Source organism: Nannobrachium achirus (genome assembly GCF_963921795.1).
Source record: "Nannobrachium achirus genome assembly, chromosome: 22".
NCBI classification, from domain to species: Eukaryota; Metazoa; Chordata; class Actinopteri; order Myctophiformes; family Myctophidae; genus Nannobrachium; species Nannobrachium achirus.
In genome coordinates, this window is record NC_137829.1 from 15,273,405 (window position 1) to 15,296,035 (window position 22,631).

General features: G+C 43.2%; 1 protein-coding gene across 1 annotated transcript in view; it reads right to left on the reverse strand.

Annotated features, from left to right (window-relative positions):
- ranbp2 (RAN binding protein 2) overlaps positions 1 to 22,309 on the reverse strand; it is a 38,443-nt gene extending 16,134 nt beyond the window's left edge. Inside the window, exons 1-18 of the mRNA XM_080752698.1 lie at positions 22,191 to 22,309; positions 19,818 to 19,885; positions 19,075 to 19,186; positions 16,564 to 16,716; positions 14,858 to 15,088; positions 14,394 to 14,732; positions 13,637 to 13,777; positions 13,295 to 13,454; positions 11,944 to 12,125; positions 10,510 to 10,697; positions 9,846 to 9,969; positions 7,162 to 7,323; positions 6,446 to 6,583; positions 4,568 to 4,699; positions 3,711 to 3,914; positions 1,427 to 1,510; positions 272 to 413; positions 9 to 103 (exon numbers count right to left, since the gene is read on the reverse strand). Of these exons, the coding sequence (XP_080608824.1) occupies positions 9 to 103; positions 272 to 413; positions 1,427 to 1,510; positions 3,711 to 3,914; positions 4,568 to 4,699; positions 6,446 to 6,583; positions 7,162 to 7,323; positions 9,846 to 9,969; positions 10,510 to 10,697; positions 11,944 to 12,125; positions 13,295 to 13,454; positions 13,637 to 13,777; positions 14,394 to 14,732; positions 14,858 to 15,088; positions 16,564 to 16,716; positions 19,075 to 19,186; positions 19,818 to 19,885; positions 22,191 to 22,262 (2,727 nt within the window). The 5' untranslated portion in view covers positions 22,263 to 22,309. The remainder of the gene's footprint in view (positions 1 to 8; positions 104 to 271; positions 414 to 1,426; positions 1,511 to 3,710; positions 3,915 to 4,567; positions 4,700 to 6,445; positions 6,584 to 7,161; positions 7,324 to 9,845; positions 9,970 to 10,509; positions 10,698 to 11,943; positions 12,126 to 13,294; positions 13,455 to 13,636; positions 13,778 to 14,393; positions 14,733 to 14,857; positions 15,089 to 16,563; positions 16,717 to 19,074; positions 19,187 to 19,817; positions 19,886 to 22,190) is intronic.
- Positions 22,310 to 22,631: the final 322 nt, after the last annotated feature.

Below are 22,631 nucleotides of genomic sequence, written 5' to 3' on the forward strand. Positions count from 1 at the left end.
ATAATTACCTTTGTAGGGGTTACATTCGCCGCTGGACGAAGGAGATATTGGGAATTATAAGCGGGAGACTGGTTGTAGTATACAGATGGACCCGTGGTGGAAACTGAAAAAATAAATAAATAAAAAAGCATTAGATAAACGTTATAAGGTACACATTCTTCAATTACACAATTTAAAGGTTTTTAAAGGGTGGGTAAAGGGTGGCTCTTCATAGACAAGACAAGTTAAACATTTTCTTTCCCCAACTACCGGGCGTCACGGCAGTTCTGACCTGTTAGGGGAGCTCCGTGATAGGACTGTGCTGGAGCGTATGGCTCCTGTAGGCCCTCGGCTCCGTAGCTCTCCCCATACATCCTGTGGTGGGGAGAGCCAGTGTTCCCACTGGAGTTGTGCCTCAGGTCATGGACCTCATTCTGTAATACAAACAGCTAGATTTACAGGGAGAAAAAGATACAACAGCAATGTCTGACCCCTTAATATTCAACTCCCCTTGTAGTTTCCTGATAGATGCACTTTCAGGACAGTTTTGAAGGAAACCAGTGATTCACATCCTTTAATGGATGGTGACAGGGCATTCCACATTTTGGAGGCAGAGTAGTAGAAAGAGAATTTTCCCATATTTCTAAATTTGGGGGATACCAGATCGTGGGTGCTCCCTCTGCTGATGTGACTGTGGGTGTCACTCACTTTGGAGAAGTAGTTAACACCTGGGGAGCCAAACTCGTTCAGGGACGAGTTATGGCCACTAGGTGTCCCCCTGCCACAGGAAGTTATATCGTCCACAGACGAGGCAACAAACAGTTAACTTTTTGAGACTGCAGCTGCCCTTTGCATGACCTGAGTCCATTACATCACCCAGTCAGTGAAGGCAGCCCCTCTGGGCAAGACATCACGGAAGGACTTATCATGCTTTACATTCTACTTTGAAACATAAGAACGGCTTTATCTCAGAATGACATGAAAACAGCCCCATGGAAGCAGAGAGCTGATTGTTTTCACGGCGACACTTTACCGCGATTTTACCGCGATTTTTGGATTTTAGTTTCGCGAGCGTTTGTAAACAAATGGATTATCCTCCTCAATCTTCTCTGGACACGCACATGCACACGCACGAAGCTTGCGAGGCACGTCAAAACAAAGCGTAAGTCAATGGTGGCAGCAGCAACAGCTATAAATGTTATAAACCTTAGCAGCCCATGTGTTAAGAGGTATGTGGGCACAGTACCTCCAAGTATACAAATCACATTGATATTTGCTTAACCCCGTCTTCTACCCACAAACAATCCCAAACTAGAGTGTATTGGGTGGTTGGGTACATTTGGCAATGAATGAATTTTTCTAAAATTACATAGCTGTCATTTGACTCCAGGAATAGATAGGTTTTTGTCTGATAAAATGTTGAATGTTTGAACTTGGTGCTGCTGACCTTAAGTGATTCTACTTGCTGAATGAGTGTCTGGAGGAGAGACTTCTGGTCTTCTACCCAATGAGGTGGCGTCTTGGGAGAAATCTGAAAGGAGAACCCAATGAAACTTAATATCAAATGCAATAACACTCCTGTAGCAAGAAATAAAGGAATGATCTCAAAACAATTCTGCCAAAAAGTTAAAAGTTACTGGCACTCTTGATAAAACAGAAAGGACGGAACGGGGGGTGAATAAATAAATAATACACATGGACCCTTGATGCCCTTGATGATGAGTGCCAAGCAGGGAGGCATTGGGTCCCATTTTGATAGGGGAATGGAACCCCGACTTCCTAATCACAGGGCGGACACTCTCACAACAAGACCACTGATAAAGTGTTTACAATACAAGCGCTCAAGTGTTTGTATTACAAAGTAACATTTAATTTATTATTCTAATTGAGACGTCAATGCCATCAACCAAAATAAAAACAAATATTTATCTAACACAAGGATAGCCAAGTCCGGGCCCAGGATAAGTCTTTGGGGACATTGTCAGAAAGTGAAACCTGTGACATTGATCTTGCCAACAATGTACAAACGAAGGACACAGAAAACATCATATAGTAAATGTGTTATGCAAAAAGTGCACACCCAACCTCAATTATTTATTTTTCAAAGAAAGGAACTTGCACTACTTTTTAATTCACTCTTTGTCAAATCCCGCCCCATTTTGCACTTGTTACTAGGTGGGACGAAACAGCCAGGGCAGATTGTTTTTATAATGGCAGTGGATTGGGGGGGGGGATATTTTTCATAGCCTCATTATTGCTATTTAAAGTACCAAAAGAAATCCAGTATCTCTGTAGCCATTAAACGAAACGGGTTTCTTACATTGATGGTCCTACATCATGCAAGCACCAGTTAAAGTTACTTTCCATCCCTCATATACTGTGTGCACAGTGCACATCCCATAACCCACACACTGCACATCCCTCCCTTAACATGTGTGGTCAAAAAAGGTACTGACAGGCTACAGACAGACAGACAGACACGGAGACATACCCACACACACGGCCACGTATAGGGAGCTCCACACAGCTCCAAAAAGGGAACACAAAAGTACAAGAGTTACATTGCAAAACAGGGGTTTTCCCCCAAAAATACATGTTTTTCCCCGAAAATACATGTTTTAATTAGTTTAATCCTCTGAAACAGGCAGAGGATAGAGGGATGAGAGAAAGCGCAGTGCATCTTGGGTAGGAAGTTGTGGAATTATAGGCTGGCTGTCAACATAACATTGTAATGTTTAATTGTAATTCTGCCCATTTAAAATATATTACCCAATCGCATCTCTTAGTTACATCATTATCGTTCATGTGAACTAGTCTGTTGAAGCTTATCTATACTATAATTTTGCGAATGTCTGTCTGAGTGAGTGAGTGTCTGTCACAGCGTTTCTCTCTCAGTGGCTGGAGCAATTGATCTGAAATCGCATCACCATAAGCATATGAACACACCTGACATAACTGTGAAGCCCGTTTGTCACTTTCACAAATCGTATGCTGTATATTAGCATTTTTATGGTGTATCTACTATCTATTCTGCATCTAGCATGAGGCACATCTATTCTGCATCTAGCTTGAGGCAAAATGTTTAACCAGCTCTGTGTGTGTGTGTGTGTGTGTGTGTGTGTGTGTGCAGGCAGGCGGGTGTGTGTGCAGGCGGGTGGGCGGGCGGGCTGGGGGGGGGGGGGGGGGACCAGTATCTCTGTAGCCATTAAACGAAACGGGTTTCTTACATTGATGCTCCTACATCATGCAAGCACCAGTTAAAGTTACTTTCCATCCCTCATATACTGTGTGCACAGTGCACATCCCATAACCCACACACTGCACATCATTTTGGAGCTCATATCTTTGAACGGGTAAGGGCTAGTTAATTATAATTATCGAAATCGCTATGACCGCGCAGCGCCGTACTGCGCGCTGGCCGTGCTCCGCATAACGGCACCGCGGTGAAGACTGAAGCGACATTCTCCCACTGCATAACTCCACCCCCAGTACCGAAAAGTGAATGTTTTGTTCTGGTTGGCCAGTCAGGGAGTCTCAGGGACCAATCAGAAGGCTGAAAAACTGTGAATTATGTAAGACACCAACGTTTCGACTAAGTATGCCTTCTTTATGGTTATAGAATGTCCTAACAAAGATATTTTGCAACCCTGCTTATTAGTCCACCCCCAAAAATTGAGACCAGTCGAATAACGGTCACTTGTAATTGAAATCGAGCAGTAAATGTTGCGTACCAGGGGTCTTTTGGAGGGAGAGATGGCGCTCTTGTTGGGCGACGGGGTGTGGAACTTGACGTGGGAGATGGTGGCTACTGGGCTGGAGTGAGCCGGTTGTCCCGTTCCTACGTCGTCTTCCTCATCCAGACCTTCGTCACTCTCCCCCAGCTGTTGGTTGACCTCGTTCAGAAGGTCCATCACCTCTTCCATCGACACAGGCAGCTGGTTAACAGAATAAAAATAGAGAAGAGTTTAAAGTAGGGTTGGGATTAAGGACGGGAGGAGGCGGAACGACTGAGCATCACATTTGGAACAGTTTCCGGAACCGGTTTCATCACACTGTCAGAGCAGGTTATGAGGACTTCACGTCTGCTATATTATTAGAACAGCTGTGGTTCTCAAACTTAAGGGCCAACATAACTCAGAGTGTACAAATGGAACCAAACTGACCCTTATGGGTTCCATTTGTACACTCTCAGGGGTCCATAAGTAACCCAGAGTCCCTGGCCCTCAATGCAGTATGCATGATAGAATGTGTTCATGAAATGAATGAATTATAATGAATGCCAAAGTATACTGTATATATTTTGTAAGATATATAGGAATAGTTAAATCGAGGGAACCGTTAGTAATCAGACTGTTAATATAACAGGTTCTTATGTTATGAACTATTGCACCTTCTAATACCAATATTAATAAAAAATGGTTTGAGGCAACAGACAACTTTAATCCATGCATTTAAACATTAAAAACACACACAGACTAGCAGCTGTAAACGGCATCAGTGTGAGTTCTTTTGAACAGCATTTCTTTGGCCCTTTAGTTCTGTGTAACGGCAATACGTTTGGCACGATATGCCAAAGGGAAAAGGGCACCTTTTCTATGTCATCCACGTTAGCACTGTAGATCTTGGACAGCTGGGTTCTGAACTTCTTCAGGAACATGATGCATCGGTCATGGGTCTCCTCCACACCGTTGCCTGCTTCCTCTGACAGCCGCTGGTAGATCTGCAACAACAGATCAGCACCGCCAGTTGTTATGCTACATTCACTTTGGGGTTCCTGGAACTAAATATTTTGAGATGGGGGTCGGTGGCCAAATACATATAATTCTAGGGATCCTTGACATGAAATAGTTTGAGTACCGCTGACATAGAAATATAGGTTTTTCAAAAACCTTAGAAGGATTTAGAAGACACTTTGAATCGGGTCAAAACTCAAAATATTCAAATATTTGTTTTTTCTAAAATAGCAGATCTACAAGCATAAGCATAAAATAATGCTTAAAGTGGTTAAAATCAAGAGTGACACAGATTTGCGTTCCTGGTCTAAACTCGAGGGTCCATTTGAAACCAAACGCCCTCAGGTAACCCAGAGGGTCCCTGGACCTCACTATGAGAACCACTACAATAATACATACGCAATACTGTATGTATGATTGAATTTGTCTTAATTGAAATTGTGTCATGTTAATATATAGGAATCATAAAAGGGAATCGGACAGTGATGAGGGAATAGTTAAGGAACCAGAATTGTTAAAATCCTAAATGATCCCAACTCTAGAACGGATCAATCACAATTTAACAGGAACTAGTCTTTCTTTACAGCACAGTAGCTTTAGCTGCCACAGGTCAGAGATATGATACTCTATCTGGACAGAAGAACACATGAAGGGCCACCCACACCAAGCATTACAACTAATATAATTGTTGCGTGGACCCTGCCATCCACATGAGTTATCCTTTTTTTTTTTTTTTTACTATATATATTTAAGATTAGTGTTTTGTGTGTGGACAGCCCATTAGATTGATTTACATGCATTTTAACCATCGTCAGTTGGCTGCAGTACACTGGACACAGTCCAGGATGGCAGTTACATTGAGTGCATCATTACAGGCCTTTTCTTTAGCCTTTAGTTGACCAAGAAGGTAACGACAATAAAACCATTTTTACAGGAGAGACCTGGCCGAGAAGGGCAGCTGTAAACATAGTTACAACAAAACATATAAAGTCACATAAAATATAGATAGGCCTTGTAAGATCTAACCACAAACAAAATGCTCCAAACGCCTGTTCCCTTTTAGTCAATAAATAACTAATTGTTGACAGTATTCTTGTTATTGTTGCAATCCATATACTTTGACGTTGTACATTTTAGCAAGTGATTCCCATAGGCTGAGGCGACATGCGACGCATGGTAAATCAAGTACAGAGCAGGGATGGGACGATAAGCAGTATTATCGTTTATGGTGATAAAAAACACAATAATCGTATTGTGGAGATTTCATTTATCGTGATATCGTCCTCCGCACTAGGATCAATTCACCTTTTATTTGCCGAGCTGCAAATCCGGTACCACTTAAACCCTCTATAATTGGTAAAAGGTACCATCAAATGTCTTTGCCAAAAAATAGCCGATCTACAAGCTCACAACGCGTCGTTGTGACACGTTGTGAGCTTGTAGATCGGCTATTTTTTGGCACATGTTCCGCCCCAGGATAATTAATTTTGATTAAATATCTGAAAATACTCATTAGGAACTCATTCCTTGCCCCTTGGGGGGTCCCAACCCACAGGTTGAGAACCACTGATTTAGACAACACTGATGATAGTGCTGTCAAACAAGTCTATAGCACCATCTATGAAATAAATGAAAACATTTAATCTGTGCTTTTCTGTTTTGTACAGACAGTATGTAGCGGGGGTCCTTGGCTCTGATTTAGAGACTGACTTGTGGGTCTATGTTGACCCTACCTGTGCCAGAAGCCATGTGGATGACAGGTTATTGATGGGTTCCAGGACAGCGATGGCTTCCTCCGTCTTGCCCTCGATGTCTAGTAGGTTGCCAGATGACATCATGGCATCCTCTTCATAACCCTTCACCGCTGAGATCTAAGAATGACCCACACACACGCACACACACACAGTAGCCATTATTAATTTAAAGCACAGTGAGGTCCGGGGATCCCCAGGGCAATGGTGTGTTCTACCTGTATGTCCTCCTGATCCTTTCAAAGTAGCGTATTTGATATGCATTATGCACTGGAGTATGCGCTGGCCACAAGATTCATATGGGAATGCCCATATATGGAGGCCACATACCACACTAACAGAATCCATATATGGCCAAGAAAGCTTGTGTGGCTGGTTCTACAGACAGGGATCTCCATGAATGGGCATAAAAGGGATTGTATGTATGATGATGTCAGATGTCATACTGTAGACGCCATAGGACTTTCACATAAGCGGTTTATTTCAAAGAATTCTGCCAGGGACAACTATTTATTGTGTGTGTGTGTGTGTGTGTGTGTGTGTGTGTGTGTGTGTGTGTGTGTGTGTGTGTGCGCGCGATCACAAGGCCTAGTCGCTTCTTTTGGGCTCGTTTTTGGTAGATCCGACTCGTTTCTCTTGCAAGATCTGACAACACTGCTATGCCTGCAAACATCATTTTCCTAACAGTTCTTGCTTACCTGGATGTCTTTGGAGGGGAAGTGGATGAACAGCGGGTCCAGCGGCTCAGGGATGCTGCGTCTGTGTTTAACCTTGTCCAGGAGAGGGAGGACAACCTTCCAGTAGTGGTCGCTGCGACTCACATACTCCTTCTGCTCGTAGTAGGAGTTGGCGGCCACTCCCTGTGTCAAGCAAAAACCGAGTTCAGGTCAATCATGTATTAATCATACATGAAAGTGTGTTTATTTGACAGGGACAGTACTCATTAATGGACATGTCAGTTTTCACTTCAATGTAAATGAGCCAGAGTTAGCCACAGGCTAATTTTCATCTGTAGTCCCTGGACCTTAGTGGTGATCAACCCCCCCCAATCCAACCCTTGATGCTGAGTGCCAAGCAGGGAGGCATTGGGTCCCACTTTTATAGTCTTTGGTATGACCCGGCCGGAGAATTGAACCCCCGACCTCCCAGTCTCAGGGCGGACACTCTAACCACTGAGCTGGTTGATTGATTGATTGATTGATTGAAGACTTTATTAGAAGTTTGCATAGGAAAAGGTACAGTTTCATGACGGTACAGTTCACTGGTACAAGGTCTACTAAAAGGAGATCCATGAAAAGACTAAGCTTATTTCCACTGGAAACCATTGAAGTATCTCATATAACATTGAATGACAGACAAATAGAACACAGTACTATGCAGTAGATATGTAAAGAAAAAGAAAAAAGAAAACAGTAAGTCTAAATAAACAGTATATACAAAGAAGGGGCAGGGGAGGGTAGGGTTGGGCTAGGTTAGTTTTTTACCAGTTGCGAATGGCTGCTGCCTGTAAGTGATTCTTCAGGGCAATTTTAAAGGATGCTAGTGATCCACACTCCTTTATGACCTTCGGTAAGGCTTTCCACATTTTGGTGGTATAGCAGAAAAAGGAGTTTGACCCTTTGTTGGTTTTGACTCTGGGTTGAAAGTGATCTGTGGCGCTGCCTCTGGTGTTGTAATTATGGACATCCTTAATGTTTATAAAGTATTTTGACAGGTACTTGGGTATCATAGTGGTGTAGTGTATCTTGTACACCAGGCCCATTGCAAGTTGCTGTACTCTGTCATCTACTCTGAGCCACCCCACTCTTAACTGGTGAGTAGCGGTGAGGTGAGTCTGATAGGGAAGGTGAAGTAGGACCCTAATTAGTTTATTTTGGGCCGTTTGGAGTTTAGTTTTTAGGGCTTGTGGGGCGTCACGATACCATACGTGGACTCCGTAGTCAAAGAGGGGCTGGATTATTGCACCAGCTATGGTCTTCAGTGTGTTGAAATTGACCATTGGGGCGATCCTCTGTAGGAAACGAGTCCGTTGGTTGATTTTATTTATTACTTTAGAAGTCATCTTTTCACTGGAAAGATTAGCTTCAACACATGATGCCACACACTCCAGCAGACAAACACGTTACGATACCCAGTGACATCAATACCTTTCTTCCGTCTCTACCGAGACCCCCCCACTGTCTGTGTCCCTACACTGTGTCCGTCTCAGTTTTCCTACTTTCTATCTCTCCTACACAGTCTCCCTCTCTCAGCTTTCCTAATACCTGTCTCTCCTACACTGTCTCCCTCTCAGCTTTCCTACTGTTTGTCTCACAGTCTACCAGCCATTTTCCTACCGTCGCCCTCTACTACACCATCTCCCTCTTAGCTGTCCTACTGTCTGTCTTCCCTACATTGTCTCCCTCTCAGCTTTCCTACTGTGTGTATTCCCTACAGTGTGCCTCAACAAAATACAAACGTTGTGGGAAGTGTTACGCAAATTCCCTTTTGATGAGAAAAGGGGATTTCATGCATTCAGAGAAATTCTGTAAATTGAAGACATAAATGCACAGTCCAGACTCAAGACTCAAGAGAGTCAAGACTTTCACACTTTGCGCTGCTTGCTTATCATTCCACTGTGCAAACAAAACCACTGACCGCACGGAATATTTAGTTATATTTATCTTGGACTAAAACGCAGGGGGAGCAATTATTTAAGACACCTAGCCTGTATCATATTTAGCAGTTGTGAACAGTGTGACAGAGAGGGGCAGGTGGAAAGGCATGCCAGACACACTGGCTGGTCAAGATTATGAGTGTGTGTGCGTGTTACTATACTTGAGAGGACCAAATGTGCAGACAAGTTTAGTAGAATTCGTGAATTAGACTTTGTGAGGACATTTTTCCTGGTCCTCGCAAGAAAAACGTCTGTTTATGGTGAATAGGATTTGGGGAGTTAAGTTTACAATTAGAAAAGATATTCAGGTTTGGTTTAAGATCAGGATTAGACATTTAGAAGTTAGATTTGGGGGTTGAGTTAACTCATTCCCTGCCACAGTCCGAGTTTTCTAAGTTATATACCGGAAATGCATGTTCGACCCCAGAACTACTCGATCTTTCAACCCTTGGCGGCTATGTTTGTTTACACATGAAGAAAACATTCTAGCCTCCATCTCATGAATGCCTGGACTGATTTCTAAGCTTTTTTTTTGCTGTAAAGGACATAGAACACCATTTTTGGTGGCAGGGAATGCGTTTTAAACATGATTTGTACTTGCTTGCGTGCCAGTGTTGTGCACCAGAAAAAAGCTGATCTACTATGTGTGTGTGTGTGTGTGTGTGTGTGTGTGTGTGTGTGTGTGTGTGTGTGTGTGTGTGTGTGTGTGTGTGTGTGTGTGTGTACCGTCTGGCTGAGATGCAGTGCCCAGTGGATGGCCAGTGCTGGCTGCAGGCCATGCTTCTCTCCGGCTCTCAGCGTGCTCAGTCCATGCTGTACGATCATCCGTAGCTTGGCGGACATGCCGGGTCTAAAGGACCACACCACACAGATGGCACAAGGACACAGAATGTACTTTTAAACAGGGGTTCTCTACCTTTTGTGTCTCAAGGCCCAATTAGGTATAGACAGTATGTCAAGATGGTCAGGGAGTGACCCAAACAAATGCAATAAAAGGATTGTTTAAGCTCTCAATCCCCCCCTTTCTTTTAAAAACAAGGTTTGTCCATATGAATTTAATAGTTTTTTGACTGTCCAGTGCAATGGAAGGACCCCCAGAATTACATGTATTTGGCCACGGACCCCCATCTCAAAATATTTAGTTCCAGGGTTAGGGTTAACCCTGAAAGCAAATATTTAAGTTGCAAACATTCACTTTAAAAATACATGTATTCAAAGATTTGCACAAATGTTCACGACTTTTCAAAAATAGCAGATCTACAAGCTTGCAGCGCGGCACTCACTGTGAGCTTGTACATCTGCTATTTTGTAATAGTTAAAGTATTAAATAATTCCAGGCCTAAATTGGTCAAGCTATCTGAAGATGCTAAGCACTTGTCCCTGGACTCACAGAGCCTGTTTGTGGATGAGGCTGTAGACGGCGTCCCACCACTCCCTCTGTCTGTCGGTGGAGAGAAGTCGGAGCAGGGGGAGGGGCATGCAGTGAGGCTCGTAGAGCTGCTGAGGGCCTCCGCTGTTGATCCGAGCCTTCTCGTGGAGCTGGCTCTGGCTGCAGAACACCACGCCACACACAAACACCTGCACCACAACACAATCTATTATTGCATGTCTTTGACTTAGTGGACACTTATGTACCCTACCAGTCAAAAGTTTGGACACAGCTTCTCACACACATTGAATAGAAGCTGTGTCCAAACTTTTGACTGGTAGGGTATATGTATGTATACATGTGTATACATATTTTTTGTTACTGCATTGATTGAAGTAGCTAGTTCCTAATGTGACTGAATGGACCATTGTACGCGCTTTAAGTGATCCCTGGCTAATACGACAAATATGCCTTAATACATTATAATTGTCCTCTATAACTACAATGTAAAATTAAAAACATCTCAAATATTTTATTTCTTCTAGAAATAGCTAATCTTTCAGTCAATAGGGGAAATGCCTGTCGCAAGTTGATGATGTCATAAATGTTATGTGTGGTCTAATTTATGGCATGCATGTGCAAAATAAACCACAAACACATTTGACATATTGATTTGATGCTCATATTAACCATAGGAAGTATTACGTTTGTTTTTATTTGCACATGCATGCCATAAATTCCATTGGGATAGATCAAAAATTACATTTATGACATCATCAACTTGCGACAGGCATTTCCCCTATTGAGTGAAAGATTAGCTATTTCTAGAAGAAATAAAATATTTAAGGTGTTTTTAATTTTACATTGTAACTATAGAGGACAATTATAATGTATTAAGGCATATTTGTCGTATTAGTCAGGGATCACTTTTAGAGTTTCCAACGTCCTTAGTAAAGCGCTATAAAATTGCAATCCATTATAGTAGGCTACTTTGAGTATTTTGTTTTCTCTTTGACACTTTATATATATTATATATATATTTTTATTACTTTTTATTTTTGCTCTGTATGTTGTTTCTTCTTCCTTTTCGTACTTAATAGAGTAATATATTGTCTGTATGCGTTCAATAAACTTCAAATACCAGTAGTGCCAAATACAAGAACGCTCCAAAAGTTAAAAAGTTACTATGACTAACCCCAACCTTATTCATAACCTTAACCTCAGTAAAACGTGTTCCCAAACATAAGAATACAAGAACCACAGAGGGATAACGGTCCGCAGGGGGAAAAAATGGGGGCAAGTGTGTTTTGATGGTGAGCCTTCCGGTTTCCATACTGCCTACTACCTTGCTCTGCGCGCTCATGACTCTAGTTGCACGGAAGGTCAACTAAACTCACAACGGCGTCCAACAATGTTCAACATTGTTCTCCTCTCTCTCCCTGTCAGTGTGCGTACCTCCAGGTCCAGCAGACAGATGGACTCTGGTGCGTTGGTGTCCAGCTTGGACGTCTCCAGTGAGAGCCTGGGGAACAGCTGCTTCAGCCAGTCTCGTAAGGACGCTCTCTGTCCCTGAATGGCCCACTGGAGAGCCAGCCAGCTCAGATGCTGCAGGTCTCCTCCATGGAGCATAATGCAACCTACGAGTAGTAGAGAATGGAACAGCATTTTAGGATTGTTTGACTGTTGCTAAACCTACTATAGTTGTATCTGGATGCCATTATTGGCTCTCTTTCAAGTTATTGGGCGGTATCACTATTGCTCACATTTTAATCCAACATGGACTTTTCAGAAAAGCCCACCTAAACCTATTATCCAGTTGGAAAAAAAAATCCTGGAAACCAGTAGCAGTTTATCGTGATAAAGCCTTGTTATAATGCATTTACTATGTATTGCCATATAACCATTACATATTCTACATACATTCTATGTCTATTTCTTAACCACTAGCTGGATCCCTCATTCAATGCAGCTCTTGGTTCTCCAACATATCAAAGTCACTAAAACCACCGTTAAGCTTCAGACCTCCCAAAAATGAAACTGATTCGACTTCTTTGCCTTAAGCCCATGACCCACCTAATTCTAACACACTTTGCTAGTTTGGGATGGGTAGAAGACAGGGTTAAGCAAATAAAATGGGATTGGTATTTAAGATACCAGTCAAAGGGACAGTGCCCTAAATACCCTCATAACTGACTAACTACTTATCCGAAGTGAGTGACACCTACACCCACAACAATGATCAGGTACTACCCACATTTAGAACAAACACAGAAAAGTTCTACTATTCTGCTACCAAAATGTAGTTTATTTCCAAATTGGCCTGAAAGTATTCAACGAATCAAACAATCAATGCCCTAAAATGTTTTTTAAAACTAGCGGATCTTCAAGCTCACAAAGATCGAGTCTTTTCGAAAAACTAAATCTATAATTACAGGGGCACCCGCTGGCCTGGTGGTCAAGGCGCATACCAAATACTAGGCTATGATGCCTGCTGGCGTCGCCGGTTCGATTCCCGATCTGGACGACCTTTGCCACATGTCATTCCCCATCTCTCTCCCCATTTCCTGTCAGTCTACTGTCCTATCAAATAAAGGCATAAAAAAGCCCCAAAAAAACAAATCTTTAAAAAAATGACACGCCCAACAAGGGGGCCACCCGGGTTAAAGTTAACCCCAGTATCTTTATTCTGGGGTTGCGAGTCGCGTTGTCAGAGCTTGTCGGTCGGCTATTACCTGCGAAGAGATTTGATACAGCGCTAAAACGGAAAAGACACAAGTATAAAAAGAAAGCCCTGAGGGCCTCGTACCGCTGTCCCACTTGGCCAGTTGGGGGGGCTCTGGGGACTGGCTGGTGAGAGAGCGGATGTCGTCGTTAGCGATGAAGGAGGTTCCTGTCGGCGCCTGGGGTCCAAACAGAAGCTCAAAGAGAGCCCCCTGCCCGCTGCGGTTCCCAAACGCCTCCACCACCTACACAACACGCGCACACACACACACACAGGGTTAGGCATTCTTAACAAATTTGGACTAATGAAACTTCGGACCAATGCCATGGCAGTGGCACCCATCAAACATCTACACATGGGACAGTTTGTTGACAGTTGTTCTAACCAGACGTGCGTGCGTGCGTGTGTGTGTGTGTGTGTACTGACATCTTTGACCAGGGTGTGTATGTCCGTGCTGAGGTTGAACAACATGTGGCCAGCCTGGCTCTGTCTGTCGCTGGCCAGGAGCTCCACAAGCTGGGAAGAGGTCTGGTCTCCTTTGCTGACTTTAGGCTTGGGTCTGGGGGCCTGGAAGTATAGGGATGGGGACGATAATCATTATCGTTTATCATGATTTTAAAAAAGAAATTATCACAATAATCATAGATCACAGATACTTTAATTTATCAATGTCACTGTCAGGACCACTTAAAACACTCTGATCAAACGGACCTGTAAAGAGTACATTTGGTGTGCTCTTATTTCACTCACACAAATCGATTTCACCAAAAATAGCAGATCTCCGAGCTTGTACATCGGCTATTATTGGCAAACATTCCCCCCAGAATAGGGATGCTGATGATGTCATCACGGTGTACTTTTGAATTGATTTGAGGATTGATTTGGGGGTTTGTATTGCAATGTTGAAAATGGGTCGTTCTCCCCTTTAAGTATATATTTTGATTATCTTTACCATAATAATAGAGAGGTAACTGCAATAAAGCTGAAAGCCTGCAAAACTCCATTTTAAATAAAGTCTTTACGGGTGGACGGCTCGATAATGACCGCTGAGGAAAACCATCAGGTCGAAACGCGTCCCGTCCGCTGTCCTCTGTCCAGAAGAGGTAAATAAACCACCAGAAAAGGCTACTCCTTCATTGTTTCATGTCATAATAACAGACAATTCCATTAGTCACATCCGTACCTGGTAGGCCAGCAGGTAGCATAGAGCGGCCAGGTCTACCACTGCCCTCCACTGTTGTTCCCTCTCCTGAGCCATCTTCAGCAGCAAGGTGGCTGTGTGCAGGTACAGATGGCCCTTCATCTCCACAAACACCTCAGACAGCTCATCCGACTGGCTGCCTGCTGTGCTGCTCTGGGCCTGCATAGCCTGGTCAAAGCTTCTGAGGGCGTCTAGGCTGGCCTGCAGTCCTCTCCCAGACAGCGTGAGTCTCAGCAGGTTGCAGTGAGCCAAGAGCAGCTCCCTCTGGAGCCGGCGGGACATCTTGTCGTTGTTGGCCACACTGGGTTGGGCCAAGTACTCCTGAAAACAACACACCGACAAGTCAGCAAAAGATTTTCAATTGTTTTGGGAACAGATAATCACGAATGTTCCCATGTTTTCTGGTGCTAGATCTCAGGACACATTGCTACAGCCCAGAGCCTGACCTGCAGGGTGCACTGCACCACGGTGTACCAGTCCAGGCTGTGACGTAGGAGGCCTCTCTTCTCCACTGCCAGACAATGCTTGACAGCCTCGTCCAGCCGTCCGTCCTGGCAGTACAGCTGCACCAGCTTGACGTTGACGTGGGTGTCTGACGGTCGAGCTGCCAGCTCAGCCTGCAGCAGGTCAAACAGGTGGTTCCAGCCCTGCTGGCCCTGATGGCTCAATAGCTTCTCCTGAAACACAGGAGACAGTGATTCTCAACCCAGTTTGATATGCATCAGGCCACAGACTAGTCCCATACATTTTGCGACTGTAGCTTGCAGTTTACCTATGAAAACCGTCAGATCCTGTCCGTCAGTGACTCAGTCAGTCCGTAATGCCTCAATGTCTATAGCTGACCTGTTCTGACATCACATTGTTGACTGTCATGCTCCATACATGACCAAGACAGCATGCATGACATATTAAGCCCATATCTGGGAATGCCCATACAATAGAATCCCTGTTTATGTAACTGAGGCATGTACTGTATAGTATATATTCATATATATTTGTACGTGCACATGATTAATCAATCATCAGTCAAATAATTGTTAGATGAATGAATCCCTTATGAACTGTCTGAGATGCTGACAGTGGGAGGCATGGCGCCTGTTGGGAGAGCCAGACAGCTGTCTCTTGAAACACATGCACATGTAAAAGTAGCAGGTGTGTGTGTGTGTGTGTGTGTGTGTGTGTGTGTGTGTGTGTGGGGGGGGGGGGGGGGGGGGGAGGAGGGATGGTTGGTTGAAAGACCGTGTTTTCCTAAACCTAACAGCACGTGGAATGGGGGGACTCCCGGTCAACTTAGTATAATTGCGTTCGGGTGGCGCAGTGGTAAAGTAGTTGCCCACCACCACGGAGTACAAGGGTTCGACTCCACCGCAGTGCATTTGGCTTTGTCAAGAGACTATAAGAACACTAGTACTCCTACGGGCTGGGGGCGGCAGGAGGAGTAGGCTGAAGGCTCTACGTCCTCCCGGTGGGGGCTCCTCACTGGCAGGCGAGCCGAAAGGATACAACAGCACGGACAACTCACAGAAATGTGTGTGGGGAGTTATCAATGGGCATAATGATTAAATATGGGAGAAAATAAAGACATAAATAAATAATAGTTTAGTGCAGCGCTATTCAACCTGCGGCCCCTGCAGCATGTCTATGCGGCCTGTCATGGTCATACCAATTAAAATATATTTTGTCTACTTTCAGTCCGGATAAATCATTTCTGATGTCATATTTCAGTTTCTCTGAAAGATCACTCGGAAACTATTTTGTCTTGTTTTATACAAAACATTTTTGCCATTTTGTTTGTTCCAAAAGAAGAAACATCGTCATTTCATCATGATGAATCATTCCATGACAATCTTTTTGTTCAACGAGGTTTGGCCTTATAGATGGAAATGTGTCTGTTTTCTGTGTGTTTCCTGTATTTCTGTGTGTTACAAAATCATTGTCTTAACGTCCAAAATAGGACTGTCATTTTTAGCTTGCGGCCCAATGACTTTTTGTATTTTGCTGAGTGGCCCCTGAGCCATCTTACGTTGAGTAGCCCTGTTATAGTGGTTAAGTGGTGAATTGGATACAAAGTGCATGGTCATTACAAGTATTGGATGTAAAAGCAGATGACAGACACTGGTCTGGGGTCAGTACTCAGTACAGACAGCCTCACCTTCAGGTTGAAGACAGCTGGGTGGCCAGGCAGCAGCTTGCCGGCCTTCTCCACCCAGTACTCTGCCCTGCTGTCACATGGCTCATTACTGCACAGCAACTCCGCCACCTTCAGGACCAGGTCCTTCTGGGCTGGGTTCAGGTCCACCGACCGCTGGACACACAGGGAGACAGAGAGACAGAGAGACAGTAGGTAAGAACTTTTAGTATCACATTCAGTTCAGTGGCTGGGATCCGGAAACCGATAATCGGCGCATTTCCATACACTGTGTAGCCTATTCGTTCTGACGTTTCTGTGGCATGGCCACTGTGTGCGCGCCAATGTTATGTTATGGTTTAGGCTATTTGATTTTTCTCCACAGCGTGTGGAGGGATAGGGAAAGTGCCGTTATTGATTGTGTTACATTTAGGTAAAAAAAGAAAAAAAAAGAATAAATAGAAACCTTGAAAAAAGAAAAGAAAAAGAAATCGTTCCACATGAGGCGCTCAGCCCGCCACAGTTACAACTCCATCCTAGTTGAAACACTGGAGAGTGTACACATTTTTGTCGATTGGAGCCCAGAGTATTCTAGAGGGTCCCTGGACCACACTTTGAGAACCACTACAATAATATCTATGCAATACTTTATGTATGACTGAATTAGTCGTTTATCAAAAGATTATAATGAAGGCCAAAATTATATCGGTCATTTTGTACATAGGAATCCCTAGTTCCAGTCCAGATTTATAGATGAGCCACACGCATTAAAACAATTTGCTCAACAGAAAAAGGCTTTTGATGTCATCTAACCCAATTGAGGTCTCTCACACTCAAGCGCCTCTCTCTCTCTCCATATCTCTATCTCACACACAACTTACAGTAGAGCATGTGCGCCTGATAATGTTTTGGAGTGGAGAGAATAGAGTTCAATGTACACGACACGTATAGCAAATTACAACTTGTTTATCAGTTCAGACTCGGTTCAGACCAAAAAGGTCATTCTCATTTTGATTATATAGTTGTCAGTGTCTTTTTGTAATAATATGCGTCAGAGACTTGGTTTTCGATGTGCACACTGTATGATTTTACTGTGGTGTCTGCATCAAACCGTCAACTAGTGACTGCCTATAATTGCCTAATTCACAGTCTTGTAATTTCTATTACTGACAGTTATGCATGCCTGACAGTATTATCAGCTATTGATCAGCAAACTGTGTCTCTGTCCATGGTGCAGAAAGTCTAACACCCCCTCCGGTAATCTATCCCTACTTTGGGGGATTGATTTGGACTTTAGACCATTTCAAATGTCAAAAATATTGAAGAGTTATGAAATTGACTGATCTACAAGCTTGCAAAGCGTTGTAAATTATAGACATTTTCACAACAACACTATTGTGCAACAAAGTGTAACATACTGTAACGCTTAATTATTTTCTTTTCACAGCATCAAAAGTTTCATGGTCATGATTCACCCGGATCCTGGATGGCTTGATTCTAGGTAAAAGTCTATGGGGAAAATGAATGCGAGATTTTTTTATGTGGCACCAGTATACCATGTCCACTGCTATGCCCTATAGTGGCTACTCTACTGCACCCTTCAGTGTTCCCAGGACTACAATTCCCATGGTGCAGGCGGAAATGACGTCATTCCTCCCAGACCAATGTTATGAAATTCCGAAAAATGTATGTATCTCGGATTCTTCTCCCAGATTGCGTTTTGTTCAAAACAAGCCATTTACCACGATCACCGACCCCTGCAGACAGGTTGTGTTTACATCTGGTCACATGGTACGTTCCTAATTAATTAATACCTGGCTGGCAGTTAAAGACAGTTAAGCTCAAGAAGGGAGTCAAAGGGTTGACGGAACAAGAGGTGGAGTCTATCCTGGACAAGGCCCATGGTGTACAAGTCATGCAGGAGAAGGACGTGTTTGAACGGTACTACAAACAGCACGTGGCCCGCCCACACAAGAGTGTCTCCGATGACTCGGAGAAGAACATGATCTCCAAACTTAAGACGGATATGCACTCGCGTGGCACAGTGGCAAAGTGCCTGGCCACCACCGCGGAAATTGAGGGTTTGAGAGATATTTTTCACGCAATCCTACGGACTGAGGCGGTACCTGTCAGTAGGGAGTGTTGGGTGGGTAGGACAAAGGCTCTATGTCCTCCCGGCGGGGGCTCCTCACTGGTAGGTGAGTCAGTAGGACACAACAGCAACACACAGACGTGTGTGGGGAGGAATCAATTGGCATAATTGGGGTGAACAAGTGGTAAAATCTTTAAATAACGCGTAAACCTTTTTAAATATAGAAAAAGAAAAACCCATTTCATGATTATTGAATTTATCTTTCACTAAGAAAATAATCGATAGTTGCAGACTAAGCAGGCAGGATTTATGGATGCGGGTAGAAGCGGACGGCTCGGGTGGTCAAAAATAAACTGCCGGGGAGGACAGGTTGAAACCGCAGCCAGAGGTATAATGGTCAGCAGGATTAAGAAACAAGTCCCGCGCAGGGCTCTACTTCATACCTTGTAACAGCCAACCGCCTTATTGATTTCTCCTTCCTTCTCAAATAGCTGGCCAAGAAACTTGTGCGCTTTGGGATCTCTCTCCTGGACCTTAAGGTATTCTGATACGTGTCTGTAAACAAACAGCAACACACAAAGCATGTGAGTTCGCTCAATTGAAAGGACTTCTGTTTGGGGAGAAAAGATTTCAACATATTGCATCAGGAGTACATGGATTAAAGCAAAAATAAAATCTCACCACCTAAATGTACAGACCAAGTCCCAATCTCTGATTTGTAAAAGAGACACCAGACTCAGAATTTCATAAACAATTAGCGCAATATGTAGAAGTTTAGTATTTGCATTCTAAACCTGTTTTTTGCTGTTCTACAAACAGCCAACCAGAAAGAAATAGCAGAGTGAGGCTTTAACCTGGCTTTAAACCTGCTTTTATGAAATATCTGAGACCATTAGTGTTTTATTTAAGATGCCTCTGAAAAAGGTATTCTTTTGATTGCTAGTGTGATAAATTCAAACAGCATTCAATCTATTCTATTGCTAGTATGACCACTTGAAATACTCTTCACTCTTGAAATATGTGTCACAGGCAGCACACGTTGTGAGCTTGTAGATTGGCTATTATTGGCGTGCTTCCAATATTGGTGTGCTTCCAATAGAAGACATGCTGCCTTGTGTATGGAATCCAAATTACTAACTTTAATCCATTTGAGTATCAACAACAACACTGGTGTGTTTGAGCTTACCTTTTTGCGAGGTCATACTCCTTTGCTTCAAAGTACAATTTAGCAAATAAGAATCCTTTAATTGGTTTCTGTGGAGAAAAAATATCATTGATCACACAGGGAACTGGCTTGAGACTGTACATAGTAATATAGACTAAATCTTGCTCACGTTGGTTAATCGAATAATAAGCAGGGATTTTTAATAATGTTTCTGTTTTGTCTTAAGGCCCTTTCCCACGCCCGATAACGACATGTCGGCGTTCATGTCAATTACGGTTGTACATATTATTGGCTATTCATGAAGAACAAATCAATGCTACAAGAGATGCTCCTACTGCGATTTTTGGGGCCGATACCGATCAACTGATGTCTGCACTGTGAATAAATACAATAAGCTACAAAGAAATACAAAAATAATCATAATCGAGGCATTGGAGGCAAAAGGTTTAAATAATGGAGATATTGATTTGAAGTCATAATATTACCCTGCCCTAGCTAGCATACAGCATGAGTGTCTTTTGATGAGGTTACTTTAAAGTGCTCATGTAGCTGCCGTAATTGGATTTGGCTTTCTCCCTGTCACTTGATTTCAGGTGTCAGGTTAATGTATGTCAATGTGTTTGTTAGCCATGAAATAAGTACTCTTACAATGTACAATAATTACTGTTGGTTTAGTTGGTTATGGCGATGATAATCTACTTTACATTAGGCCAATTGTCTAATACATGTGCTGTTGTTATGCAAGTATTGTCAAATACAGATTGGTATTAATCCCAGTGTTTCCTGTTGGGTTACATGTGTATTACAACAACACAGATCCTATAGAGTAGTTTAATTTCAATTCGGCCTACATTTACAGTTTACGAATATAACAATATAAGAAATAACAGTTTCTGTGTTGCTACAGTGTAGGTAAAATATCAGATTGGTTTAAAGCCAGGTGATTAGTTGGCTTACCCAGTTGCAGCAAACTATATGTCCCGTTTGTGTGTCATTTCTATAGCCTACGGCTACTTATTCATCATAAAACACTTCATTTAAAGGGGGATTATTACATGTCCATGTGCCTTGTTGGCAGCCTTGGGTTAAATTCTAAATGCTGATCTGTTGCCACAGCACCAAATATACCCCAAAATATCTCGTAGGAATCTCATAATTAACAATAAACACTTTAGGATTCCTGTCACTACTACGAGCTATTTAGCCGCTCGGTGCCAAGGCGGGGTCAATGTTTATTTCGCAATCGGGAACATTATAAACTAACTAAAGCAGCAATATACACACAGAGACACTGACACTTCTTCAAAGTCAAAACTACAGACTTGTGTAGCTTTTGCTACCATATTTGCTAGCATTAGCTTAGCATATGCCGCGCATTTTGCCGTTAAAAAACGGTGGCGAGGACACGAGGGAGTGTCAACAACATGCCGGCTGGGCTGGCTAATGTTAGCACAGCTAGCCGGTGGTGGGAAATGAACGAACATTTCACCGATCCCCACAACACTATGTTGTTTATGTATGAGCAACACACATCAAGTCACCATAGTAGTGGTGTTGCTGCTTCAGTGTCACCGACACCGGCCGGTTGACACATGCCGTTTCGGCTGTGAGAGGAGTTGCACCAAGATTAGTGTCCTATCGGATCCTGTGACCCCTCCAGGTAATGGTTATTTAATATTCTGTCTCAGCATTTTTTTTTTGTATTATTATTTTACATAAACGTTTATCATAGGAAATTCACAAAGATAATTTGATTTGATAAGTTTTGTATGACAGCAGCTGAGCAGCAACTTCGATGATATAAATGCTATGTAGGTTGCATTGACAGCATATTCATGAAATAAACTCACATTGCACCTGTACGGACAGCTTGGTACCATAGACTGTATACAATATAGGCTTGGTCCACGACAATGTAATGAGTAACTATCTGTCAAACACCGTGCAGCCAGCAAGGGTGGATGTTTTTAGACAAAGATGTTGATTAAACCCAAGTCGACTGTACAGGTGCAACAATAGTGAGTGTATTGCCTTAGTTTTAATACAATCATATAACTTTTCTGATTCATGAAAATGGGCTGTCAACTGTCAAAGAAATGGGTTGTACAACTATAGATGCAGATACCATGGCAACACAAACTAAAGCGACTAATGAGTAATGACAATGTTGCGTCACTTCCATGTGCAAAAACTAGACGTTGAGTACAAATCACACTTTTATGAATCATTTCCAACCCGTTTTAAACTAGAAAACAAACATTTCCTGTCTGTACTGTACTGTACTAGCAACAAGCCATTTCAACATGGAGCAGCAGTGGGGAGTCACAGTATTGGATAGGTCACCGGTATGAGCGCCTCACCCCCCCACTAGCTAACCGTTCAGACTGAACTCACCTCTTTGAGATGAGGAGAGGAGCTCTGTACTGTGGACACGTAGCGGTCCACCTCGGCTTTACTCCGCCGCATGACTCCTCCTAAACCAACTACCAATGCCCCGAGTCAGTAGAAAACGCAGGGAAACACGAGAAATGAGCTAAAAAACAATGTACAGTACAACATGAGATTATTCCGCTCATCCCAGCGTTCTCTTCTTCATGGCAGTGCGCAGACGCAGAGACGAAATATGGCAGCGGGTGGTCACGTGGGTCAAATAAGACGTAATCCCAGGCCTTGTGATTGGTTGGCCGGCGGTTCCCGTATCCAATGAGATTTAAATGCGGTGCGACGCACTTACGTGTGTGACGCACTTTTATTTTATTTTGAAGGTGTGGCCAAGACAAGTGACGCTGGTGGCTGTTCACTGTGCTCAGGGACCCCTCGCCCCGGGGGTCCTTG